The following is a 24094-nucleotide window of genomic DNA, read 5'->3' as shown; positions in this document are numbered from 1 at the left end:
AATGTTTTTATTATTTCAAATTATGATTTTGGAGACATAAACTCCTTGAGATAGAAGAAGGGAAGGAAAACATGTGACGGCCTTTCTCTTGCCTGTTTCTGATTTGAGCTTTTCTTTCTTTCTATTTATTTTTTTTTATGTTTTATTTATTTATTCATGAGAGACACAGACATAGCGAGAGAGAGGCAGAGACAAAAGCAGAAGGAGAAACAGGCTACAGGCAGGGAGCCTGACGTGGGACTCGATCCTGGGACTCCAGGATCACATCCTGGGCTGAAGGCGGCGCTAAATCACTGAGCCATCTGGCTTTCTTTCTTTCTTTCTTTCTTTCTTTCTTTCTTTCTTTCTTCTTTCTTGCTTGCTTTCTTTCTCTTTCTTTTCTTTCTTTTTAAAGATTTTATTTATTTATTCATGAGAGACACACACAAAGAGGCAGAGACATAGGCAGTGGGAAAAGCAGGCTCCCTGAGGGAAGCCTGACACAGGACTTGATCCCAGGACCCCGAGATCACTCCTTGAGCCAAAGGCAGATGCTCAACCACTGAGCTACCCAGGCATCCCTGATTTGAGCTTTTTACTGTCTTTTACATCATGACTTGGGGCACAGGGCAGGCACCCCACCTGTGTCAGCCACCAACAGGGGACATGGTTTTAATCACTCAAGAAGCCTCCTTTTCAGGAATGGCTATTACTCCTTGGCCCCTGCCTGCCCCCTGGAAGTTTTGGGCAAAGAGGCAGGCAAAGAATGGGATTGCCCAGGCAGAAATCAATGGGCTGAGATTATTTCTTCACCTTGGAGGACTCCCTTGGTAATCAAAGAATAAACAGAATTGGCACTGAGCAGGAAAATAGCACATCTCCTTTGGACTGACTCCCTTATTTATAAGCCGTAACCTCAGGGACAATAAGCTGGAGGACCTGCCAGCAACCTTGATCCGAGATCTCAGCTAATGTCACAATAACAGTGTTTCCCTTACACCTAAGAACCCATGGATGCAAATAAAGCCTGAATCAAACTAAGCATTGAATAGTAATGTTATTCCAAAGAGGAAGTAGCAAAGTACCATGAGTTGGTTTCCCCCAACTTTCTTCAAATTTTGCAGCCATGTGTGATGATGGCTTCAGTCAAGAAATAAAGTCAGGGAGTTTACAAAACTCAAGAAAGCACAAAAATAGCTGGCTTTTTGTGTGTGTGTTTGAACAGAGTAACAACATGATCGCTTTAGGAATTGGGCACAGTCAAGAGGTTAAGGCCATGGGCAGCTAACAGGGGATCCATGATAATCTCATTTGTCTCATGATAGACACTGCTAGTGTCTACCTGGCATCCGTTTACCCCTGAACCTCAATTCAATGTTATCAGCAATGTACCCAACTGGAAAACCACATTTTCAAGCCTTCCTTTAGATAGATGACTAAGTACTGGCCAAAGAGATATAAATGAATGTGATATTGTGATTTATAGTAAGAAATATATATTTGGTTTTCATCCCCATTTCTGGGTCCTAAAATCCCTAAGATGTCCTAAGCGATGACAACAATAAAACCGTCTTGATATTCATAACAAACCCCTTTCAATCATGCTTGAGATTAGGCTAGCAGGTGGCTTTTGGACTGCACCTAAGGGTGGGGCTGTTTGCAGGAGACCTAATCATGTGATTGGAGGGTTGGAAATTTCAGTCCCACCTTCTGGCTTCTGAGGAGGGGAGAGGGGCTGGGAAGTTGAACTGATCAGCAATGGCCAATGATTTAATCAATCACACCTATGTAATGAAGCTTCTATAAAAACCCAAAAGGATGGGATTTGGAGAATTTCTGGGTTGGTGAGCATGTGGAGGGTTCTAGCAGAGGGGCATGCTCAGAAAAGGCGCAGAAACTCCAAGTCTCACTCCCCATATCTCATCCTGTGCATGTCTTCCATCTGGCTGTTTCTGAAGAATGTCCTTTGTAATAAGCCAGTAATCTAGGAAGTGAACTGGTTTTCTTTTTAAAAGATTTTATTTATTTATTCATGAGAGACACAGTGAGAAGGCAGAGACATAGGCAGAGGGAGAAGCAGGCTCCATGCAGAGAGCCTGAAGTGGGATTCGATCCCAGGACCCCAATGTCACGTCCTGCGCCAAAGGCAGATGGTCAACCTCTGAGCCACCCAGGCATCCTGTGAACTGGTTTTCTGAGCTCTGTGAACCAACCTGAGGAGGGGATTATAGGAACCTCCGATTTATAGCTTGTCAGTCAGAAGCACAGGTGACAACCTGGGCTTATGTTTGGTATCTGAAGTTGTAGAGTGGGTAGTCTTGTGGGACTGAGCCCTTAGCCTGTGGAATCTGATGCTATCTCTAGGTAGATAGCATGAGAATTGAGGTGAATTATAGGGCACCCAGTTGGTATCTCAGAGAATTGCTTGGTGTGAAGAAAAACCTCATATACCCTGTGTCAAAAGTATTGTGAGCATGGTAGTTGTGTAAGAGAAAAGGAGAAACCCAAGGAAGAGAAGTGAATTTTCCCACACAGTAAAAGTTGTTGAGTGGGGTTTTTCCTGAAAGCTTCTATTGAAGGAGTTGACCCAGTCATGTACCCATTCGACCTTGGTGTTTCCTCTTCTCTCCCGACTATAGTATTGGCAGCTGCCATCTGGGGACAAGAGGAGCCCCTGGGGTGGTAAAACATACCAGATAGCGAAGCAGAAAGATAGAAGAAATCTGGGTCCCTGATACAGGGCAGAACTTCTAAAGCAGCCCTAAACTTCTCAAATCTCTGAACTTAACTGTCAGAAGAGAACACTGAACCCCACCCAGCTCAAGTCACGGTTACCCTGTGGACTAAGAGTATTGACAGCACCTAGAAGGGCAGAGTCTCAGATCCCTCCCTAAGTCAAGTGGTTCAGCCTCTGCACCTTACAAGGTCCCCACATGCTTTTCCTGTACAAAAAAGTTGGAGCACTGATCTAGATGTAGTATCTGTACCTGTTTCTCTCTTTATAAAATTGTTAGCTGATAGATCCTGAAGAAAAGTGCATCCTATTTGTTGGTACTAAAAAAATAATAAGAATTATATAATCATAGGGTAGAGCAACTAAAGAGATTGAGTTCTACAGATACAAAGAAAGAAAGCTTTCATGTAAATTAATCAATTCATGTTCCAGCCACTATACTTGGTAACAGCGGTGTGAAAATACCCGGTTTCTCAAGTTCATGGTCTAATGAGGGAGGCCATAGGCACTGCATTACAATAACTTGTTTAAATGCAGCAAGATATATGCCCTGCTGTTTGGGGAAAACAGATGAGGAGTCTAAGCCTTCCCTCCTAGGCTATGGAGCAGGTTAGAGAAAACTTCTTGAAGAGATGTTACCCATTTAGTTACAAATTACCTTGCATCTTTCCCAGCTTCAGGGAGGCAGAAGCTAATCTCTTAGAGCTTAAGTCTGCCTAAGGGTCTCCCCCAGAGGCAGGAGCAGTACTCAGAAAACACAGTTTCTGGCACTAATGTCTTCACCTGATGCCATCTTTGGACTCTTGGTTAAGTGTGTGCTCCTTAGCTCATCCTACAGATGAGGAAAATGAGGGTCCTGAATGAGAAGAGAATTTCAAAGTAGGTGACTAAGCCTATTGGAGGGGTTAGAGTTTATTAATCACTAATATCTTCTCAATTTTGTTGACACTGGGTTTTGAACTCCATCATTGATTAGGTATTTTTCTTGCTCTGTCGTCTCTAATCTGAAGTTGGAAATCCTTTTGATAGATGTTTAGAGTACATTTTTCTCTTTCTCTTTATTTTCCTACTTGATATTCTTCAGTTCATTATATTATTAAAAATGAAATCACATTTTTGGGTATTTGTGGTTTGGCTGACTGGCTGGGAAACTGTTTTCTGGCATTCATTAATAATTTTTTCTTTCCATTTAAAGAATGTTTACTGGACTTGGTACTTGAAGAAAGAAAATGCCAGATTAAGAAATGGGAGAGAGAATAATGCCCTGTGCCTGCAAAAACCCCAGAAAAAATTTTTTTCCTCCTAATTTTTATGGCTTTGAAAGTATTGGAAATATGAACATTGTTTCTAATAAAACCCAAGTTTTTGTTTGTCTCTTCAAGGGCTTCAAGGCTTTAACCTCCCCCTCACCCCCAGCTGCTTTTCTGACATGATCTTCTAGGGTCTTGTTCCTTAAAATAGACCAAAATAGCTCTGTTGGTGAGTACCATCATGGAAGTGAAACACATAAGGACTCAGCTTGCCTCAAACTCGTGGTCTGTCTACTTCTCTAGACAGTGCCTGGGTCTACGGCTCACTGTTTCCTACTGTCCTGTGTTAACTGCAATGACAGGAAGTCAAGGAGAAGCTTGGCATCTTTTTATATTCTCTCTTCTGAAGAACTCACAAGTTAGCAAGTATCCAAACATTGCTAACTAGAGGATATTGCCAAGCATAATAATCTATACCCAAATCAACAAAGCCTCCTTCATATTGCAACCCCCACAGAAAATGATGCAGCAAAAGCAATCCCCAATTCCTGGTTGCCTGCCATATAAGTTCACGCTCCAAGCTGTGTGTTCAGCCAGTTCGAGGATGCTGACACCTTTTCATGTGTCCAGCATGAGCTTTACAGCCACAATCCTCTCCACCCGAATGTATGATTTGGCTCTCCTGAATGCAAGAGGAAGTGCCCTTCCCTGCACAGAAATCCAAACACAGGATGAAACCACAACTTGTTTTCAACAGGCCTCCTGTTGTGAGCCCTCCCAGCTATGCTGCTTTTCTACAAGTGAGCAGGGGACTGGTGGTTTGAAGCAGTGGCCTCTGAGTCTTCCTGAGGATGCCTCTAACGAAGATATTGAGATCATTCATCATGAGCAGGAGATTTACCAACGTGGCTCTACTGAACCAGATCGTACGTGGCCAGATGTGAAATTCTGATGTTCCAACATGTGGCTTGTTTGCTTTAAATAAATATATAACAACATAGTGCTCTGAACTGGTGGATAATTTATGGCTTTACTTACTCAATAATCATTTATAGGTGCCCAGGATGTGCCAAGCTCTGTGCTAGGTGCAACAGTTACAAGGCAGAAAAGAGATGGCATTGCCCCGAGTGCCTATGGGTCCAAATCTCTGTCTCACATCCCTCCACTAACCTACAAGTCCAATAAATGACTGCCGATGGGTATGGGGTACGGTGGGGATATGAAAGAGGTGCTGGCAGATTCTACTTGGGCAGAAACGTGCAGTTAGCTTATGCTGTGCCCTTTTGTAAATTAGAGCCTCATCCTCCGTTGTTCCTACACTAGAGCTCAGGATTTGGTGAGGAGAGTGTGGGCTGGATTTGCCCCACACTCAGCTCTGTAGCAGGTCCTGCTCAGGATGGTTTTACTTAAGGTGTGATGCTTGAATTTGGTCCTGAAAAATATGAAGGTGTTCACTGAGAGCCATGCTAGGAGGAAAGGACCTTGGAGCAAATGTAAAGGGGTCAGACTCCACCTGACACATTCCAAGAACTACAAACAGTTGAACTGGAGGAATGGAGCCTAAAAGGAAGGAGAAGTGGGGAGAGGCCTAACTATAGATGGCTTTGTGTTCCAAACTAAAAAGCAAATTCTTCATCCTGAAGTTCGTGAGGCAATATCAAGGGGGTTCCCAGAGTATGAGTGAGATAATCATATTACTCATCTTTACAGCAGCGTTGAAGTGGTTTGCAGGGGTTGACAACAGGGGTTGGCTGAGTAGGAGACTATCAAAATAGTCCAGGTGATGGAGAATGAGAGTTTGAACTTTCAGTGGGTAGCGGGGATAGAGAGGTGAGAATAGACCTGAGAGAAAGGAAGGTGATAGAATCTGCAGGACTTGGAGGCTGACTGGATTCTAGAAGATGACTGAGATGGAGGTGTCAGGGATGAATGGCTCTCAGGCTTCTTACCTAGGACTGATGCTGGTACATCTGCTTAAGGGGGTGCAGAAGGAAGGGGAACTTCATGGTTGCTTTCCAAAGAAGAATGCTCGGTGCTCTCTTATGAATGGCTACCATCTGCTGGCCCTGTTCTAGCGGCAGTGAGGGTGTGGCAGGCAGAGTGCAGGGGAGCTTATCAGCCTTCCCTACGTGTCACAGATGACTTAGTCAGATCAAACCCAGAACTTGCGCGGCCTGCTTTAACATCACACAGAGAAAAATGTGCTTTCAAAGCTTCCAAGGGCTCTGACCCCATTGGGAGAAGCCATTGTCTGCTATTGATCATAGGGGATGGTGGGGGTGGTGGCTCAGCCTACCCCACAGCCTACCACACTACCACACTACACTAGAAGGAAAGCCATGAAAGCACATGCCTTGACACATGTCAATACCATCCACTTGCCCTGCACAATGGGAAGCCTATGCTTTCTAGCACCAATAAAACCTGCTACTCCTCAGCTGCAAAGTATGCATTAGGCTAGAGTTCTTTTCACCGATTTCTGATAAAGATAAATCTCCTACAAGCACCATTTTCATTATAGATAGATATAGATATTTTCTTCTTCTTATTTCTCAACTCAATGGTGGTATGTATTTTTGAACTTTTTACTATGGAGAAATGCAAACATGTAAGAAAGCAGAAGAGATAATACAACATTTCTTTTTTTATTTATTTATTTATGATAGTCACAGTGAGAGAGAGAGAGAGGCAGAGACACAGGCGGAGGGAGAAGCAGGCTCCATGCACTGGGAGCCTGATGTGGGATTCGATCCCGGGTCTCCAGGATCGCGCCCTGGGCCAAAGGCAGGCGCCAAACCGCTGCGCCACCCAGGGATCCCTTTTCCTCCGTATTTAAAAATCATTGTGAACTTGGGGATGCTATATTCCATTTTCCCCATCATCTGCAAGTTTTTTGGTTCTGCAAAGCCTGCCTCTGATTGAGTGTTTACTTTATGCCCTTCCACCCTCCGTTCCCTCCTCACTTCTCCTTTCCCTCTCTAGCTTGGGAAAGGGATGTCAAAGGATACCCACCTAACTGCAGTTAGGATCACCGATCCCTTTGCTACCCTTTGCTACCTTTGGGCACTCTGTTGAAAGTGCTGCTGTGGAGTTCAGGCTAGGACATACCCCCGAATGTCATTTGGGACAATAATGAAACAGAACATTTAGAAAAAGACAGGGCATGTTTAAAAATATATTTGTGAATCCACCCCATTCATACATGAAACAGAATGAAAGGCCCCCAGGCTGTTTGGGATTATTTTCACTTTGGCTGTTCACAACATGAGGGGGTGTGGGGGGGACGGGGTTCTGTGCCTTGTAGACCTGGTGCGGGCCTGGGGAGGTGGTGCTGGTTAGGATTGGGTTTGCCCCTCCTCACCATGAAGCCACCTGGACACAGGCCATTTGCTCTCCCCTGGCGTCACAGGAAGTCAATTCTCTTTGGAGGTGCTCAGCTTAAATCAGCGAAGAGTGTGCAGTGCCACGTTTCTGATGCAAGGCCTGCCTCCAGCCAGCCTGTCGAACAAACCCAAGCGCATTGGGTGGCTGGCTCAGGGCCAGAGTGGCGTCACTGCCATTAATAGAGAAGTCGAGGGAGCTCAGAAAAATGCTTTAGGCCTGGCAACGGTTCTAGATACTTTCTCTGTGAGCATCTTTGCCATAGACGTTTGCCACAAGCATCTGCGACACATAACTTTCTTAAAACATTTCCTTGTAGTAGATTTCCTGCATAGCTGCTTCCTTATTCTGACAATTAACACTAAACCAAAGACCTATTACTCCGCAAAAAATGGTGTTTTTTGTTGGTTCAGAAATGTCCATACCACCTCTATTTCTGTTGTGGAAACACATGATCTTTAGCAACTTGATTTTGGATACCATCATCACTACTTGTCAAGTAGGTCATTGGGCTCCAGAGCCCAGTCTTTCTCATATATTGAATGGGAATTAAAATCTCTACTTTGCAGTAGAATTATTATGATAAAGTCAGTGACATGTGTAAATGACTAGTACAAGTGCCTAGTGTATTAGGGTATTCAAGAATTACCTTATTATCCAATTCACTACATAATTGCTTTATCTAATTTTCAATCACCTTCTATGCCTACTGTTTATCCTTCCTTTTATGATTTTCTCTTTATCATTTGATGCTTATGATTCCTGTGCTTTTGGTGACACAAAACTACTACTCTGGCATTTTTTTTTTTTTGGCTTTCATAAAGAAGCACAGGTGAGAAAAAGGCAAAAAAGGAATATTAATTCTATACCGAATAGTTCACTTATGCACAGAAAGTAACCACTATAAATAGTCCACACCACTGGCACAGCAGGAGATTTTTCAAACCAAATTCTATATGCCAATGCCTTTTGGCTAAAGATGGCCGGGTGACCATCTTGTTGCAGGGAAGCAAAACGCACACCAGTGAATGGGAACGGATTTGCAGGATTTGGGCTCGTGTCAGGTGACTGGAGGAGGGCTGAAGGATACAGGGCTCGTGTCTGTATTGGATGCTGTCAGGAAGAGGGGCAAGTCTATGACTGAACATTTTAATAACTCTTATCTGGAAAGAGGGAAAGCAAAGATTTTCATTAGTAAAGACGAAACAGCCACTCAGGTAAGCAAGGATGGAGGGGTATTTTGCCATTTGTGTGACTTGGACAACATTCACAGTTTTGTCTGTGTGCAGACATGATACAGAGTGCTCTTATTCATGTCTTGACCTGCACAGTCAACAGAGCGACTTTGTCTGAAGCTGATGTTCTGAGAAACTGTTTACTCTCAATGGGAGAACCCCATGGCCTGTCTGTAAGTGTCAGGCTATTTCCTAACGACTGTGAGATCCAGCTGTGTCAGGCCAGATTCCATAGGTCAGGCTGCTTTTCTCATTCGTACAGGAGAACATGCTCTGAAATAGCATTAGGTGCAGAAAACCGGCACCACTCTATTTCATGAGAACTGGATTCAACACAGGGAATTAGGTACTTAAAAATCGTTGGAAGGACTGGAATAATGGCTCTGGGCTTGGACTCCAGGAACAAAGCCAAGAACCACCCAGAGAACCAGTCCTCCAGGGGAGCTGCTAACCACTTAATTTCCCACCTTCCTGACCGTGGCAATCACCACTTGACATTGCTCACTCCAGGAATATGCGAGCTTCCTTGCTCTTTAGAGATCAGGAAGCCGTTGTTGCAGCTCTTAGCCTTAAAGCCATGTCACATCTCCTGGGTGCAAGCTAACACCTCTGAGCCGGGCTCCTCAGTGCTCACCTGCTGGTGACCCGAGCACTGGGACCTCTGTGGCCTCTGCCAGAGAACAGCGCAAGCCCTCTGCTGCCACCTCGGCCAGTAGGAGCAAACCAAGTTGCTGCAGCCCATATTCTCGGCATCACTTCTGATTTCTACATCTCAGGTCAGTGCGCTGACTGCTTGAACCTGAATCATGTCCAGAATCCTAGCTGCAAGAGAGTTGGGGAATCGCAATGTTTTGGTGGTGTTCCGGACTTGGCGGAGGAATGCACCGTAGGAGGAGGCTGGGGTGGATGTTGGTTTCTAGGCCAGGATACTCAACATGAGCCCCAACTAGGAGTAAAGTGGCTGGCATCTAATCCTGTTTCAGTCACTGATTTGCTAAGTTAGGTCAGAAAAGTATTGCCAGCTTTCTGCGTCTCAGTCTCCATGGTGGAGTTAGACTGGATGAATCCGAACTTTCCAATTCTAGAATTTTGTGATTCTAGAGTTAATTTTTCTGATATTTTCTCAAATACATTCATTGTGGAAAGCATTTTCTGTCCTCTTTTACAGAGAATTTTCCTTTCCCACTAATACGCAGAATAGGAAGCCTCCAAGGTAGTTGGAGGCCCCAGGTGATTTTTGCCTCCCCAGAGTCTTCCCCTCCCACTTGGAATAGGGCTGACTCCTGTATTCACTAGGACGTTGTAGAAATGACAGAGCATGGCACCTAAGTGTGGTCATCAAAAAGAATTATAGCTTCTACATTTGCTCTCTCTTGGATTACTCACCCTGGGTGAAGCTCGCTGTCCTGTCATGAAGACACTTTAGTAGCGCTATCAAGAGGTCCATGTGGTGAGGACCAGGGCCTTCTGCCTACAGCCAGCATCAGTTTACCAGCCATGGGAACAAGCCCACTGGCAAGGGAATGTTCCAGTTCCAGTCAAATCTTCAGAGGCCTATAACCCTGACCAACCCTTTAATGGCAACCTCAAGCAAAACTTGGAGCTGGAAATACCCGTGGAAGCCATTCTTGAATTCCTGACCCCAGAAACTGGGTGAGATAAATATTTAATGCCATTTTAAGCCACTAAATTCTGGAGAATGCTTTTATGCAGCCACAGAAACTAATATATTCCCCATTAGCATGCAAAATAGCATAAAACTTGCTGTTTATTTCCTAATCTCTGACATCAGATTTCATGTGCTTACCCTTTTCTGACATAAAACTGGTAGCCTTTTGGATTACACCTCTAGAAATATTAGAGGCCATTAAGAAGTGTATAGATCAGAATGAAAACTAAGCAATTATTTTCTTAGATTTTACACAATGTGGTAATGGGCAGACAGGAAAAGTCCTCATTGTTAATACACCAAATAGCAAATATTTTCTCAGGCAAAATGCCAGGCATTTGAAGCTTATCACAGGGCTAGTAAATTCTTTGAAAATAAAGCTAATGGAAACATAATAAATAGTTGAAACGACTCCAACTTTTCACAGACATCCCAATCAACTCTGCAAAATGACTTTTAATTAGTGAAGGCACTATGCCGTGTCTGTAAGTCAACAAACATTCCCATATGTTAATGAAAGATGAAAGTTGTCTGTTACTAAATTATTTTGGGTTTTCATTTAAGAGGTAAAGAAATTAATCATTTTCTTTCTCTTTCTGATGGCTTGCAGTTTCAACGAAGGCAGAATGTTTCAACAAAACTTATATTGTTTTCACCAAGTTTCATTTTCATGAAGGCTTTTAGGAAAGATCCAGCACCCCTGTCATTAAGAACATAGTTGCTTCTGTAGGGCAGCAACCTTCTGCTTATTATTTTATTTTTAAAAACATCTAATTAGTTTATTTATTTGAAAGAGAGAGAGAGTGTGTGTGCACATGAATACGGGGAGGGGCAGAGGGAGAGGGAGAAGCAGACTCCCCACTGAGCAGGGAGCCCGACTTGGGGCTCCATCCCAGGACCCTGGAATCATGGCCTGCACAGAAGTCAGACTAAGCCACTCAGGTGCCTCCCTTCCACTGATTATTAAAATAAGAGTGCATAAGTTTTGGAGATTATATTAACTACAAGGCTGAGTTGTGAGTGCCGCAAACCTTGTATACATCAGTCTGAGCAAAAAGGGAATTTACCGGGTGGTGGCTCCAGTCCCGCAGACCTCAAGTCACAGGCCAGGTCCCGACAGAGCTGGGGCTTCGGGCACCAGTGGAGACAGGGCTGGAACGCTGCCAGCTTTCTCCCAGCCTCGCCTCTGCTTCTCTGGGTGCCAGCCTTGTCTTGCGGCAGACTGGCTTTTAGCTGTTGTTGTTGTGGAAAGCACAATTGTTGGCAGCTGGCGAGTTTTATATTTTTTGGCTTCCATCGCTAGAGACTTACTTTCCTGGTCTCAAATACAAGTTTCTAGTGAGCTCTGGCCGGGATCAGAGTCATGTTGTTGGACACGGCTGCTCCTGGGGTGGGGGAGGGGGCAGGAGGTTTCTCAGAACGATGGTGGGCTGGAAAGACAACTCAGTACGTCCTGTGTTTGAGGTTCCTAGGGCTGCTGTAACAAAGTACCACAAACTGGGTAGCCTAAACATCAGAAATTCACTGGCTGAATTCCAGTTCTGGAAGCCAGAAGTCCAAGATCATGGTGTTGGCGGAATGGATTCCTTCTGAGGACTCTGAGACAGAATCAGTTCCAGGGCTCTCTCCTTGTTTCTGGTAGTTTTCTTACAATCTTTGGTGTTCCTGGGCTTGTAGAATTATCCCCTAATCTTCCCTTTACCTCTCTGTGTGTGTTTTGTGTCCAAATTTCCCCTTTTTAAAGGACACCAGTTATACTGGATTAGGAACCCACCCTTGTGGTATGACCTCATCTCAACTAATGACATCTGCAAAGACCCTATTCCCAAATAAGGTCCCATTCTCTGGGGGCTATGACTTCAACATATACGTTGAGGAAGGAGACATTATTTAACCTATAATATCGCATACAGGGCACCACTCTACATATAGGATATCACAAAGCAGTGAAGGGAACCAAGAAGCAAAGATGCAGAGTTGTAACCTAGAATTATGAAACGCTTCAGATTTGTCATCTAAGAGAGAAAAATAAGTAAAAACCTACACCAAGAGAAAGAAACGGAAAAGTGTGTGTGTTCAATGAGATACCACCTCACACCAGTGAGAATGGGGAAAATTAACAAGGCAGGAAACCACAAATATTGGAGAGGATGCGGAGAAAAGGGAACCCTCCGGCACTGTTGGTGGGAATGTGAACTGGTGCAGCCACTCTGGAAAACTGTGTGGAGGTTCCTCAAAGAGTTAAAAATAGACCTGCCCTACGACCCAGCAATTGCACTGTTGGGGATTTACCCCAAAGATTCAGACGCAAAGAAACGCCAGAACACCTGCACCCCGATGTTTCTAGCAGCAATGTCCACAATAGCCAAACTGTGGAAGGAGCCTCGGTGTCCATCGAAAGATGAATGGATAAAGAAGATGTGGTTTATGTATACAATGGAATATTACTCAGCCATTAGACATGACAAATACCCACCATTTGCTTCAACGTGGATGGAACTGGAGGGTATTATGCTGAGTGAAGTAAGTCAATAGGAGAAGGACAAACAGTGTATGTTCTCATTCATTTGGGGAATATAAATCATAGTGAAAGGGAATATAAGGGAAGGGAGAAGAAATGTGTGGGAAATATCAGGAAAGGAGACAGAACATGAAAGACTCCTAACTCTGGGAAACGAACTAGGGGTGGTGGAAGGGGAGGAGGGCGGGGGGTGGGGGGGAATGGGTGATGGGCACTGAGGGGGGCACTTGACGGGATGAGCACTGGGTGTTATTCTGTATGTTGGCAAATTGAACACCAATAAAAATTAATTTATTAAAAAAAAAAGAAAAGTGTGTGTGTTTGTGTGTGTTTGTGTGTGTGTGTGTGTGTGTGTGTGTGTGTGTGGTAATGAGGTAAGTTAGACTCTCAGGTGTGTGTGGAACACTGCATGGCTACAGTGGCTCCTTGGAAGCATCCCCCTGCACGAACTGTTCCATTTTTCCTCCTCAGGTTTGGGCCTTTTGAGAACTGAAGCCCTGCAGCTGTCCCCACTCTAGCAAACATGTGGAGGCCAGCAGAGGTTAAGAGCCAGTGGCTTCCAGGCCCCCATACAGCAGAGGGTCCCCTCCACCAAAATTCCTGAAACCCCCATTTCCTTGCACTGCCCATCCCAGGAGAAGAGAGGTATCTCTACAACAGCAGCACCAGTGGGTGCGAAGCAACCATGATGTCACACAGTTCCCCAGCGAACTCAGCTCTACCCTGTGGTAGGGGAGGGACAGATTCTTTCATTGTGTCAGTTTTTAATCAGAGGAAGTGGTAAGGTACTGAACTGAGCTAAATTCAGTACCTAAAATGACCATTAATCAACAAGATGGAGATTTCCACTGTCTGTGGAAATGCATTGAATTTACAGAACAAATCAGTGGGGTCTTCTTCTTATTCCCATATTACAAATAAAAAGACTAAGGCCCAGGGAAGTCCAGAAGCTTGAACGAGATCCCAAGTATGGGTGAATTGTATGGTCTCTGCATTATATCTCAATAAAGCTGTTACAAAACAAAATGTCACGAAACAATTCTGCTTGATAATAAAGCCCACATATCATGTATCATAGAAAATGCCTTGCTTAGGTGGGACCGGCAAGAAAAAGGGGTGGTTGGAGGTTACAGTTTTCTTGTTTAGGAGGGTGTGACATATCCCAAGACAGATTTATCTATGTTATTATAATAAAAGTTCCAAGGCCAAAGTCTGACAAAACAAACTGATTTAAGCTCTGCTGTTCTGTGCTCTTGGGGATGTGTCTTCCATGGAGAGTTGTACTGTCCTCTCAATGCACACAGGGCGGACAAAGCCTGCTTTACTTGTGAGAGAAAAGGGAAAATTCTCTCTCCTTCTCGTTCTCTCTCGACATTAACTTAGATCCATCACTTTTTGAAACCACCTTTTTTGTGGTTTTGATGAAATCTTGATTTAATCCCTTATTTGAAAGCACTGTAGCTCTTTGAAGAGGGAATCATCAATTCACTCAGAATTCATTCCATTTTCACGTGGCCTTAAAAGCAAATTATTACTGTATAAGATTTATGAGAAAATATTCATATCAATTTTTTCCAAGTCTCTGGTAAATGCACAAGCACGATGACCCCTTTGTTTCATGATTTATGGTAATGGATCTAAGTTGGATCTCATTTTATAACATATCCTCTTAGAGACAAATTACTTTTACTGACTGAGGCTGTCAGTATGGATATTTGTTGAAATGATAACTTTGAAAGCCTTGTGAGTTCTGCTCACGAGCCATAGGAGGAATGAAGGCGACATTTGAAAATCTTTTAATGATCTCAGATGAGGTGATAAGGAAAATAATCTACTGACTGCCAAAGCCAAGTCATACATTGAGATGAAGTCAGTGACATATACAATGGACTCCTTTCTCTTGCAAACCACGGTCTGGATGCATTTCAGTTACTTTCTTCTTCAGACACAAGCAGCGAACCGCAGAGAAACCATGAGGTCTGCGATTCTGCACAGGGCACTTTAAAAATGCTGACTGGCTGCCATGGATGTTTGCCCAGGGTACTGAGCAACATGAAAAGCACAAATTGTCTGACAGTGTGGATAGTGTAAAGCCATTCCCAAGGGAAAAACAGATATGATATGATTTATTATGATTTGTTATGACACTTCATTATAAACATAGAAAGACTATTCTGAAAAGACTCCAAAGAAGCAGTTAAGAGTTGTTGTCTTTGGGAAACATAAATTGGGAATGATGATGTCTTTTACCCATCATGGTTAAAAAGGTCTTATGCTGAAGGTATTGGGAATATTAAAATTAACAAGTAAAGAAAATAAAGAGAAAACAAAGTGGTGAATTGCCACTTCATAGAGAAGAGGAGGCCAGGAGTGCTGGGTTTGTCCTTTGGGAGTGGACCCTGGCAGCCCATCACTTGCTGACCTACAGGTAATTAACTGCTTGGTCTGTATCTGAATGTCCTTGTGTATGGTTGACCCCTTTTGATCCTTTACACCATCCATGGAGCCACGAGGAGATGACAGCCCATTGCAGGGTATGGCTGAGGCTTCTGGGGGTCCTCATGCCATCTGTTGTACCTTGCTGACACAGTAATAATAGCACATACAGAACAGCATCATGACGATGGTGGTAGCTATTGTAAGAATGTGCATCATAACGTTACGGTAGGATTTAGGTTTACTAAAACTGAAGAAATTCACAGATGAAAAAAAAATTGGGATTCAAGAGAAAGAATATTGCAATCTTCATTGTTGAGATAACCAACCACAAAAAGCGAACTTTGGAAAGGCTAAGTTTTGACCTTCTCCTGAACCATCCTGCTGGGCTGCAATATTAAAAACATGTATTCTGTGAGACTTGTAGAATGCAGTGTGATTTATTTTACTTCACTATTTAAACTGTATGCTTTTACTGTTTTAAAACCTGCATATTCATGTGGAAAAAGAAACATCTGTTTTCTGGATGTTCTAAATCTTCTCTAAAATACTGTTTCATTCTTGGTATACCATCTTCTTCCAGCTGTAGATTTTATCTGCTGGTGGGGAATAAGAAATGGGGGTGTGTTTTAAAAATCGATGTTGATAGGTTCTAACATTAAATCAAAAGATGAGTATTTCCAGTGAAAGATTTCAAAGGTTAAAAATAACAGTTTTTGTCGGGGGAGGTTTAAAATAGAACACAAGACTTTGAAAAATTTGGCATAGTGTCAGGGATGGGGTGCAAAGAGTATATCTACATGCATATTCCAGTTGCGTTTTCTGATTCAAGATGATTTGCTCTGCTCTGATTTCTCAAATGCAACAGGCCCACAGGACAATCCTGTTTTCCTAAACACAATAGAGAAAACTGGCCTCTGGAGATGTGGCCTTGTTTCCATATTTCTGTTCCTTAGAATGCTATGTTTATTCCTACAGCAGGGCCCTGGAACTTACACTTCCTTCTGCTTCTAATGCTCTTTCCTAAGGTCTACACTTTGTTCCTAAGGCTGCCCTTGTTTCACTATTTAGGTCTATAATAAACTAAAAAATGACCTCTAATGGTGCCCACATCCTAGTCTTTGGAACCTGTGAATATATTACCTCACATGGCATGAGAGACTTTGCAGATATGGGTAAGGATCTCGAGATGAAAAGATTATCCTGCATTATTTGGGTGAGTCCCATGTAGGAGTCTTTGTAGGTGAAGGAAAGAAATAGGAGAGTGAGTATCAGAATCAGATATTTGAAGTTACTGGCTTTGGAATCAGGAGAAGAATGTCATGGTTAAGGATTACAGGCAGCTCTAAAAACTGGAAAAAACAAGGAGATGGTTCTTCCTAGAACCCTGCTAATGACTTGATTTTCACCCAGTGGCACCCATGTTGGGCTTCCAATCTCCAGAACTGTGAGGTAATAAATTTGCCTTGTTGTTTTAAGTGACTGAGTTTCTGGTAATTTGTTAGAGCAGCAATTGGAAACTAATACACAGTCTTAACTCAAATACCACTTATTAGAAAGAATTTCATGCCCTGACTAAATAGTCTTCAGTCACTCTACCATATTATCTTCTTCAAGGCATTTATCAGTACTTGAAACTACTTTAGATACTAAGCACATTAAAAACTTTTTTGCTTCTGTTAGCACATGAACTCTTTAGGGACTGTAAGGACTCTCTGTCTTGCTCACCACTATGGCCCCAGCACCTTAGAATAGCGTCTGGCACATAGTAGCTGTTCACATAATGTGCAATACTTCCTTTAGGATCATTCTTCCTCCTCCTCTTCTTTTTCAGGATATATCTGGCAGAAGGGGAAAAACATAATATTTTCATTTTAAATGCTTGCTTTTACTGCAAAAGAAACCATTTGGAGCCATTCTAAACACTGAGTGAGAGCAAGTGTCTTCTGATTCCCTCCTCTCTACTGCTTACCTTTCTACTCCAACTTGGGAATAAGTCGGCCCAACCAAATTATTCTAGAATTCCATCAGATTTGTTCAGCCAAGAAGGAGGCTGAAATTCCAAGATTCAGATCTCTGGTAAATTTCCTGAGGGATGTAACTTGGGCCTGAGCTTGATGTACTCCCTGATATGATATTATCATTCATTTGTGACTTATTGGAAACCTTCCATGGCATGAACAGCAGAAGAGATTGGTGGGTGGAAGGAGTAGAGGAATTCATCAAATGCTTGTGCTTGACACACAGGGTCCTGCCTTGCTGGGCCACTGTGGACTCATCCAGCCTCATTCTTTACCCACTCTCATCCATGCAAGTTATGTTTTTAGGTTCCCAGGAATCTTTGCTGCTCCCTTAAAACACTGTACTTTCATGCCCTGTGTCTTTCTCATGCTGCTTCTGGCCCTAGAAAGTCTGTCTCCTCCTTGTCCACTTGGTAAACTTGTGTCTTCCTTCAGAGAACAATTCTCCTGTTCCACTACCCACCACATCTCCCCTGGGTAACTGGTATTGACTAAGATCTATAACAGAGGTATATCTTTACAGCCATCTGTCTGAAGACAAGGACATTGCTTTGTGCACTCTTGAATCCCTAATGACTAGCGCGGGGACCAACATGGTTATTTGTTGGAGGAGGGCATCTCTCCCCTGTGCTGAACTAGACCAGGGCCATGCATAATTCATTCTGTATCTCAGAACAGTGAAGTGGTCCAGAATGACACTGGATGCATGTTCAATGACTAGACTTAAATGGCATGGTGGTAGAAACTGCTGACTATCCCCTATTGATATTCTTAGCTTGTAAGAGTTTTAGTGTGGCCTTTGGCTTGAGAACATTTCTCAGTTTCACAGCTTACTGTGGCCAAGCAAGCAAGTTCTGGCCAATGAAATGTGAGCAGAGGTGTCCTATGGTAGCTTCTTGGACTCTCCATTAAGAGATGGATGGCATGTGCCCCCTTTGACTCTTTTTGGGTCCTTTCTCCCATTTTTCCATCTGGAACATGGATGCCTTTAATCATGAAGTATCAGAATTCCAGTGTGGTTCCTGTGGCTGTAACAGTGGGATACAGTTGATATCCCGGGCCTGGGACAAAAGAAACAAGTAGTCATTGGTCTTTCTAGAAGAAGAGGTCTGTGTGGAGGAAGCCACCTATCTAGAGCCATAACTTTTCTTTCTTTTTTTTAAAAGATTTTATTTATGTATTCATGAGAGACAGAGAGAAAGAAAGAGAGGTGGAGACATAGGCAGAGGGAGAAGCAGGCTCCCTGTGGGAAGTCCAGTACAGGATTCAATCCAGGGGCCATGGGATCATGACCTGAGTGGAAGGCAGATGCTTAACTGCTATGCCACACAGGCATCCCGGAGCCATAACTTTTTGTGGAGAGAATCAGATAGCCCACAGGGAGATGGCTAAGTAATAAATACCTGACCTCACTTTCCTCTTCCCTCAAATCAATGTTCCCCATAAACTGAACCATGTGGACATCAGACAGTAAGAGAGCTTATTGATGTGGGGACCTCCACAGGTATAGCAGGTGAAGAAGGATGGGGAGTGAGTGTGGCTGGTAAATAAAAGATAACCAGTGCACTTGGGTAGAACTATTTTCTCATTTTAAAAGCAAGGAAATTGAATTAAATAATCATTCTTCTTTCAGCTTGCAATATTCAGACTGAATTCTCTGCGTTAATTTGTTTCACTTTCTTAGAACTTTATGCCAAGGCTCTAGGGCAACCTAGAGTCAGGTACTCCAGAGTTTCAGTTACAGACCAATGTTCTAATTCAAAACCATAATAGTTGGTGAATAGAAGACACATAGAACAACGGTTCATAGTAGAAAGTTCAGAAACATGAAGCACCTGGGTGGCTCAGTCAGTTGCACATCCTACTCTTGATTTTGGCTCAGGTCATGATGGTAGGGTTGTGAGATTGAGCCCTGTGTTGGGCTCTGTACTCAATGGGGAGTCTGCTTGAGATTCTCTCTCTCTTCCTCTCCCTCTGCCCCTACCCTTTCTCACGCTCTCTCTCTCTCAAATAAATAAATAAATCTTTTTTAAAAGGCACAGAAACAGATCCACACATATGTGGATTGATTTAATGACAAAAGTAACACTGCAGTGCAGTGGCAAAGGATAGTCTATAATAGTCTATAATAAATTATAAGGTCAATTGTATATGGACATGGAAAAAATAAATTTTGGGTGCCTGGGTGGCTCAATTAGTTATGCATCTACCTTCAGCTCAAGTCATGGTCCCAGGGTTCTAGGATCGAGTCCTGCATAGAGCCCTGCTCAGCGGAGAGTCTGCTTATCCCTCTCCCTATCCTCTCCCTCCTGCTTTGCTCTCTCTCTCTCTCAAATAAATAAATAAAATCTTTTTTTAAAAAAGAAAAATAAGTCTTAACCTGTACCCCATACACAATTCCATATGGACTGTCAACCTAAATGCAAAAATAAGTAAGTATTTTTCTAACTTCTAAAGAAAACAGAGAAAAAGATCTTCATAATGTTGTTGTAGGCCAAAAGAATGGACAAAAGACTTTAACAGCACTTCATAAAATAAGCATATCCAAATGGCCAATAAACATGAGTCCAACTTTATTAGTTATCGCCAGAATGTCTAACATTTTAGAAACTGATGATAACAAGTGTCGGCAAGGATTTGGAGCAACTGGAACTCTCATAGACTACTAATAAGGGTGTAAATTGTCACAATCACTTCCTAATATATACTAAAAATATGTTTTCTACTATCTACTAAAGGTGAACATACACAAAAATGTATGATCCAGAACAACTAGATATATCCACAAAAGAAATCCATACATATGTTCACTAAAAGACATTTATCTAAGAATATTCATAGCAGTATTATCTAGAAGAGCCAGAAACTTTGAACAACTCAAGTAGAAATCAATAACAGAATGGATACATGATTTGTGGTATTTTACATAAGGAAATACTGGTACAGACCAATAAAAAAATTGCTATATGTGGTAACAAGGCTGAATCTCATGAAAAATATGCATAAAAGTATACACAGAGTGGTCATATTTATACAGACTTTAAAAAACAAGTGAAACAATAATCAATGGTGTCAGAGAACAAGGTTATGCCTACTTTAAGGGAGTGTGTAGTGACTGGGGAGGGACAAGAGGTCAACTACTGGGGTGGGCTGGTGAATTTTATTTCTTGATGTTGGCTGTGGTTCTATGTGGTTCACTTAATGAAAGCCCTTTGTACACTTATTTGTGTGCCTGTTTCTGTAAATACAAACTTACTGACTCTAATAAGTAAATGTTATCATTCAATACAGCCTTTTTTTTTTTTTTTTAAATAAAAGTAGGGATAGGAATCTGGGTGAAAGCCCTTCATTATTCAACACAAAGAGACAGATCAGGACAACAGCATGTCTGCATTGCTACTAAGGGATTAACAACAGCAGACACTTTGAAACAGGGTTTCTTTGAACAGGTGTTCAAAACCAAAAAGGTTTTTTAAGTCATTTGTGAGGGCGAATCTGATTGCAGTCTGGAGTCCTGGGTATTGTGTCAGGAATTATATGCAATGAGATCATTTTCTTGTGTTCACATTTCTGTCTAATAAAGAAATCTATTTAGCCTAACAAAGAATTGCCTCAAATAAAAATATATTGAGAAAAGGTAGCATTATTCTCAACTCTGAGTGCCTAAGAGAAAAACGATAGGAGGTTTAGAAGAAAGACTTCTCTGTCCTGAGAGAAATTAAAATTTTACACACTTTCTCAACAACTATACATTTTTAAAGAAAATTCTAATTTCCTCCAACAAATACTTTAGGTGACTGATCTGAAAGACACATCAACATAAAATTATAATAAAAATGACATTGATAAACAAAACACCCCAAACATGAGCCATGTTGAAGACCAGAGGGGTAGGAGGAATTTTACCATAAAATCTATCTACACCAAAGTTCTTCCAACTTTTTATGGTAAAATTCTTCCAACTTTGGTGTACCACATTTCACTCTTAATGTCTGAGTGGCCAAAGCAAAAGAAAAATTTAATAAATTATTTAGCTCTCATTTAAAAAGAAAGAAAGAAAGAAAGAAAGAAAGAAAGAAAGAAAGAAAGAAAGGAAGGAAGGAAGGAAGAAAGAAAGAAAGAAAGAAAGAGAGAGAGGAGAGAGAGAGAGAGAGAAAGAAAGAAAGAAAGAAAGAAAGAAAGAAAGAAAGAAAGAAAGAAAGGAAGAAAGGAAGAAATGGAAGGATGCATGCTAGTCCAACACGACAAACATTCCTTGCATATCATGAAAAAGTAATTAGGAGGATTGTTTACATAAGTTTGAAAACATAATAAAAATTGACCTTATAGTAAGTTTTATAGTACACATGAAAACGTTGTTTTTTTTTGGGGGGGGGAGTTCAGAGTCTATGTTTTTAATATTTCCATTTTATTGCCTTTCTGCAGCTTACTGGAGACTCTCTAGGTTAAACAGATAGAAATAATGTTCATTATGAGATCCTTACCAGAAGGATTAAGTTGAGTTAGTAGCTTCTTTTTTGTTACCATTAAGTATAGCTACAAGATGTCCTTTAATGGTATTATGAAAAGTTTGTATCCCTTTCATGACCTATGACCAATGACCTCTGCTTAGACTTTTTTTTTTGTATATTTTTTATTGGAGTTTGATTTGCCAACATATAGCATAACACCCAGTGCTCATCCCATCAAGTGCCCCCCTCAGTGCCCTTCACCCAGTCGCCCAAACCCCCGCCCACCTCCCCTTCCACCACCCCTTGTTCGTTTCCTAGAGTTAGGAATCTCTCATGTTCTGTCTCCCTCACTGATATTTCCTACTCATTTTCTCTCCTTTCCCCTTTAATCCCTTTCACTATTTTTTATATTCCCCAAATGAATGAAACCACATAATGTTTGTCCTTCTCCGATTGACTTCACAGCATAATACCCTCTAGTTCCATCCATGTTGAAGCAAATGGTGGCTATTCATCCTTTCTGATGGCTGAGTAATATTCCATTGTATACATAGACCACATCTTCTTTATCCATTCATCTTTCGATGGACACCAAGGTTCCTTCCACAGTTTGGCTGTTGTGGACATTGCTGCTATAAACATTGGGGTACAGGTGTCCCAGAGTTTCACTGCATCTGTATCTTTGGGGTGAATCCCCAGCAGTGCAATTGCTGGGTCGTAGGGCACGTCTATTTTTAACTCTTTGAGGAACCTCCACACAGTTTTCCAGAGTGGCTGTACCAGTTCACATTCCCACCAACAGTGCAAGAGGGTTCCCTTTCTCCACATCCTCTCCAACATGTGTTGTTTCCTATCTTGTTAATTTTCCCCATTCTCACTGGTGTGAGGTGGTACCTCATTGTGGTGTTGATTTGTATTTCCCTGATGGCCAGTGATGCAGAGCATTTTCTCATGTGCTTGTTGGCCATGTCTACATCTTCTTTGGTGAAACTTCTCTTCATGTCTTCTGCCCATTTCATGACTGGATTGTTTGTTTCTTTGCTGTTGAGTTTAATAAGTTCTTTATAGATGTTGGAAACTAGCCCTTTATCTGATACATCATTTGCAAATATCTTCTCCCATTCTGTAGGTTGTCTTTTAGTTTTGTTGACTGTTTATTTTGCTGTGCAGAAGCTTTCTATCTTAAGTTCCAATAATTCATCTTTGCTTTTGTTTCCCTTGCCTTCATAGATGTATTTTGCAAGAAGTTGCTGTGGCCAAGTTCAAAAAGGGTATTTCCTGTGTTCTCCTCTAGGGTTTTGATGGATTCTTGTCTCACACTTAGATCTTTCATCCATTTTGAGTTTATCTTTGTCTATGGTGTGAGAGAATGGTCCAGTTTCATTCTTCTGCATATGACTATCCAATTTTCCCAGCACCATTTTTTGAAAAGACTGTCCTTTTTCCAGTAGATAGTCTTTCCTGCTTTGTCAAATATTAGTTGATCATAGAGTTGAGGACCCATTTCTGGGTTTTCTCTTCTGTTCCATTGATCTATGTGTCTGTTTTTGTGCCAGTACCACACTGTCTTGATGATCACAACTTTGTAGTACAACTTGAAATCCGGCGTTGTGATGCCTCCAGCTCCGGTTTTCTTTTTCAATATTCCCCTGGCTATTCAGGGTCTTTTCTGATTCCACACAAATCTTGAGATGATTTGTTCTAACTCTCTGAAGAAAGTCCATGGAATTTTGATAGGGATTGCATTGAATGTGTAAATTGCCCTGGGTAGCATTGACATTTTCACAATATTAATTCTTCCAATCCATGAGCATGGAATATTTTTCCATTGCTTTGTGTCTTCCTCCATTTCTTTCAGAAGTGTTCTTTAGGGTATAGATCCTTTACCTCTTTGGTTAGGTTTATTCCTAGGTATTTTATGTTTTTGGGTGCAATTTTAAATGGGATTGACTCCTTAATTTCTCTTTCTTCAGTCTCATTGTTAGTGTATAGAAAAGCCACTGATTTCTGGGCGTTGGTTTTGTATCCTGCCACACTGCCGAATTGCTGTATGAGTTCTAGCAATCTTGGGGTGGAGTCTTTTGGATTTTCTATGTACAGTATCATGTCATCTGCAAAGAGGGAGAGTTTGACTTCTTCTTTGCCAATTTGAATGCCTTTAATGTCTTTTTGTTGTCTGATTGCTGAGGCGAGGACTTCTAGTACTATGTTGAATAGCAGTGGTGAGAGTGGACATCCGTGTCATGTTCCTGATCTTGGGGGAAAGGCTCCCAGTGTTTCCCCATTGAGAATGATATTTGTTGTGGGTTTTTTTGTAGATGGCTTTTAAGATGCTGAGGAATGTTCCCTCTATCCCAACACTCTGAAGTGTTTTGATCAGGAATGGATGCTGTATGGTGTCAAATGCTTTATCTGCA

The 24094-nt window shown here is 42.0% G+C and overlaps 1 protein-coding gene across 2 annotated transcripts in view; it reads left to right on the top strand.

The window, feature by feature from the left end:
- Positions 1-24094, top strand: part of SNX18 (sorting nexin 18) — a 154103-nt gene that overhangs the window by 103224 nt on the left and 26785 nt on the right. Inside the window, exon 2 of one of the 2 annotated variants that reach the window (XM_072756928.1) lies at positions 3909-4963. The exons of the other annotated variant lie outside the window; for it this stretch is intronic. Coding sequence (XP_072613029.1) covers positions 3909-3973 — 65 coding nt within the window. The 3' untranslated portion in view covers positions 3974-4963. Of the gene's footprint in view, positions 1-3908; positions 4964-24094 lie in introns of those variants that run through there. 2 annotated transcript variants of the gene reach the window in all.

This window comes from Vulpes vulpes, chromosome 4, assembly GCF_048418805.1.
Source record: "Vulpes vulpes isolate BD-2025 chromosome 4, VulVul3, whole genome shotgun sequence".
NCBI lineage: Eukaryota > Metazoa > Chordata > Mammalia > Carnivora > Canidae > Vulpes > Vulpes vulpes.
Note: the sequence above shows the minus strand (reverse complement) of the source record. Positions and strands in the feature narration are given on the sequence as shown.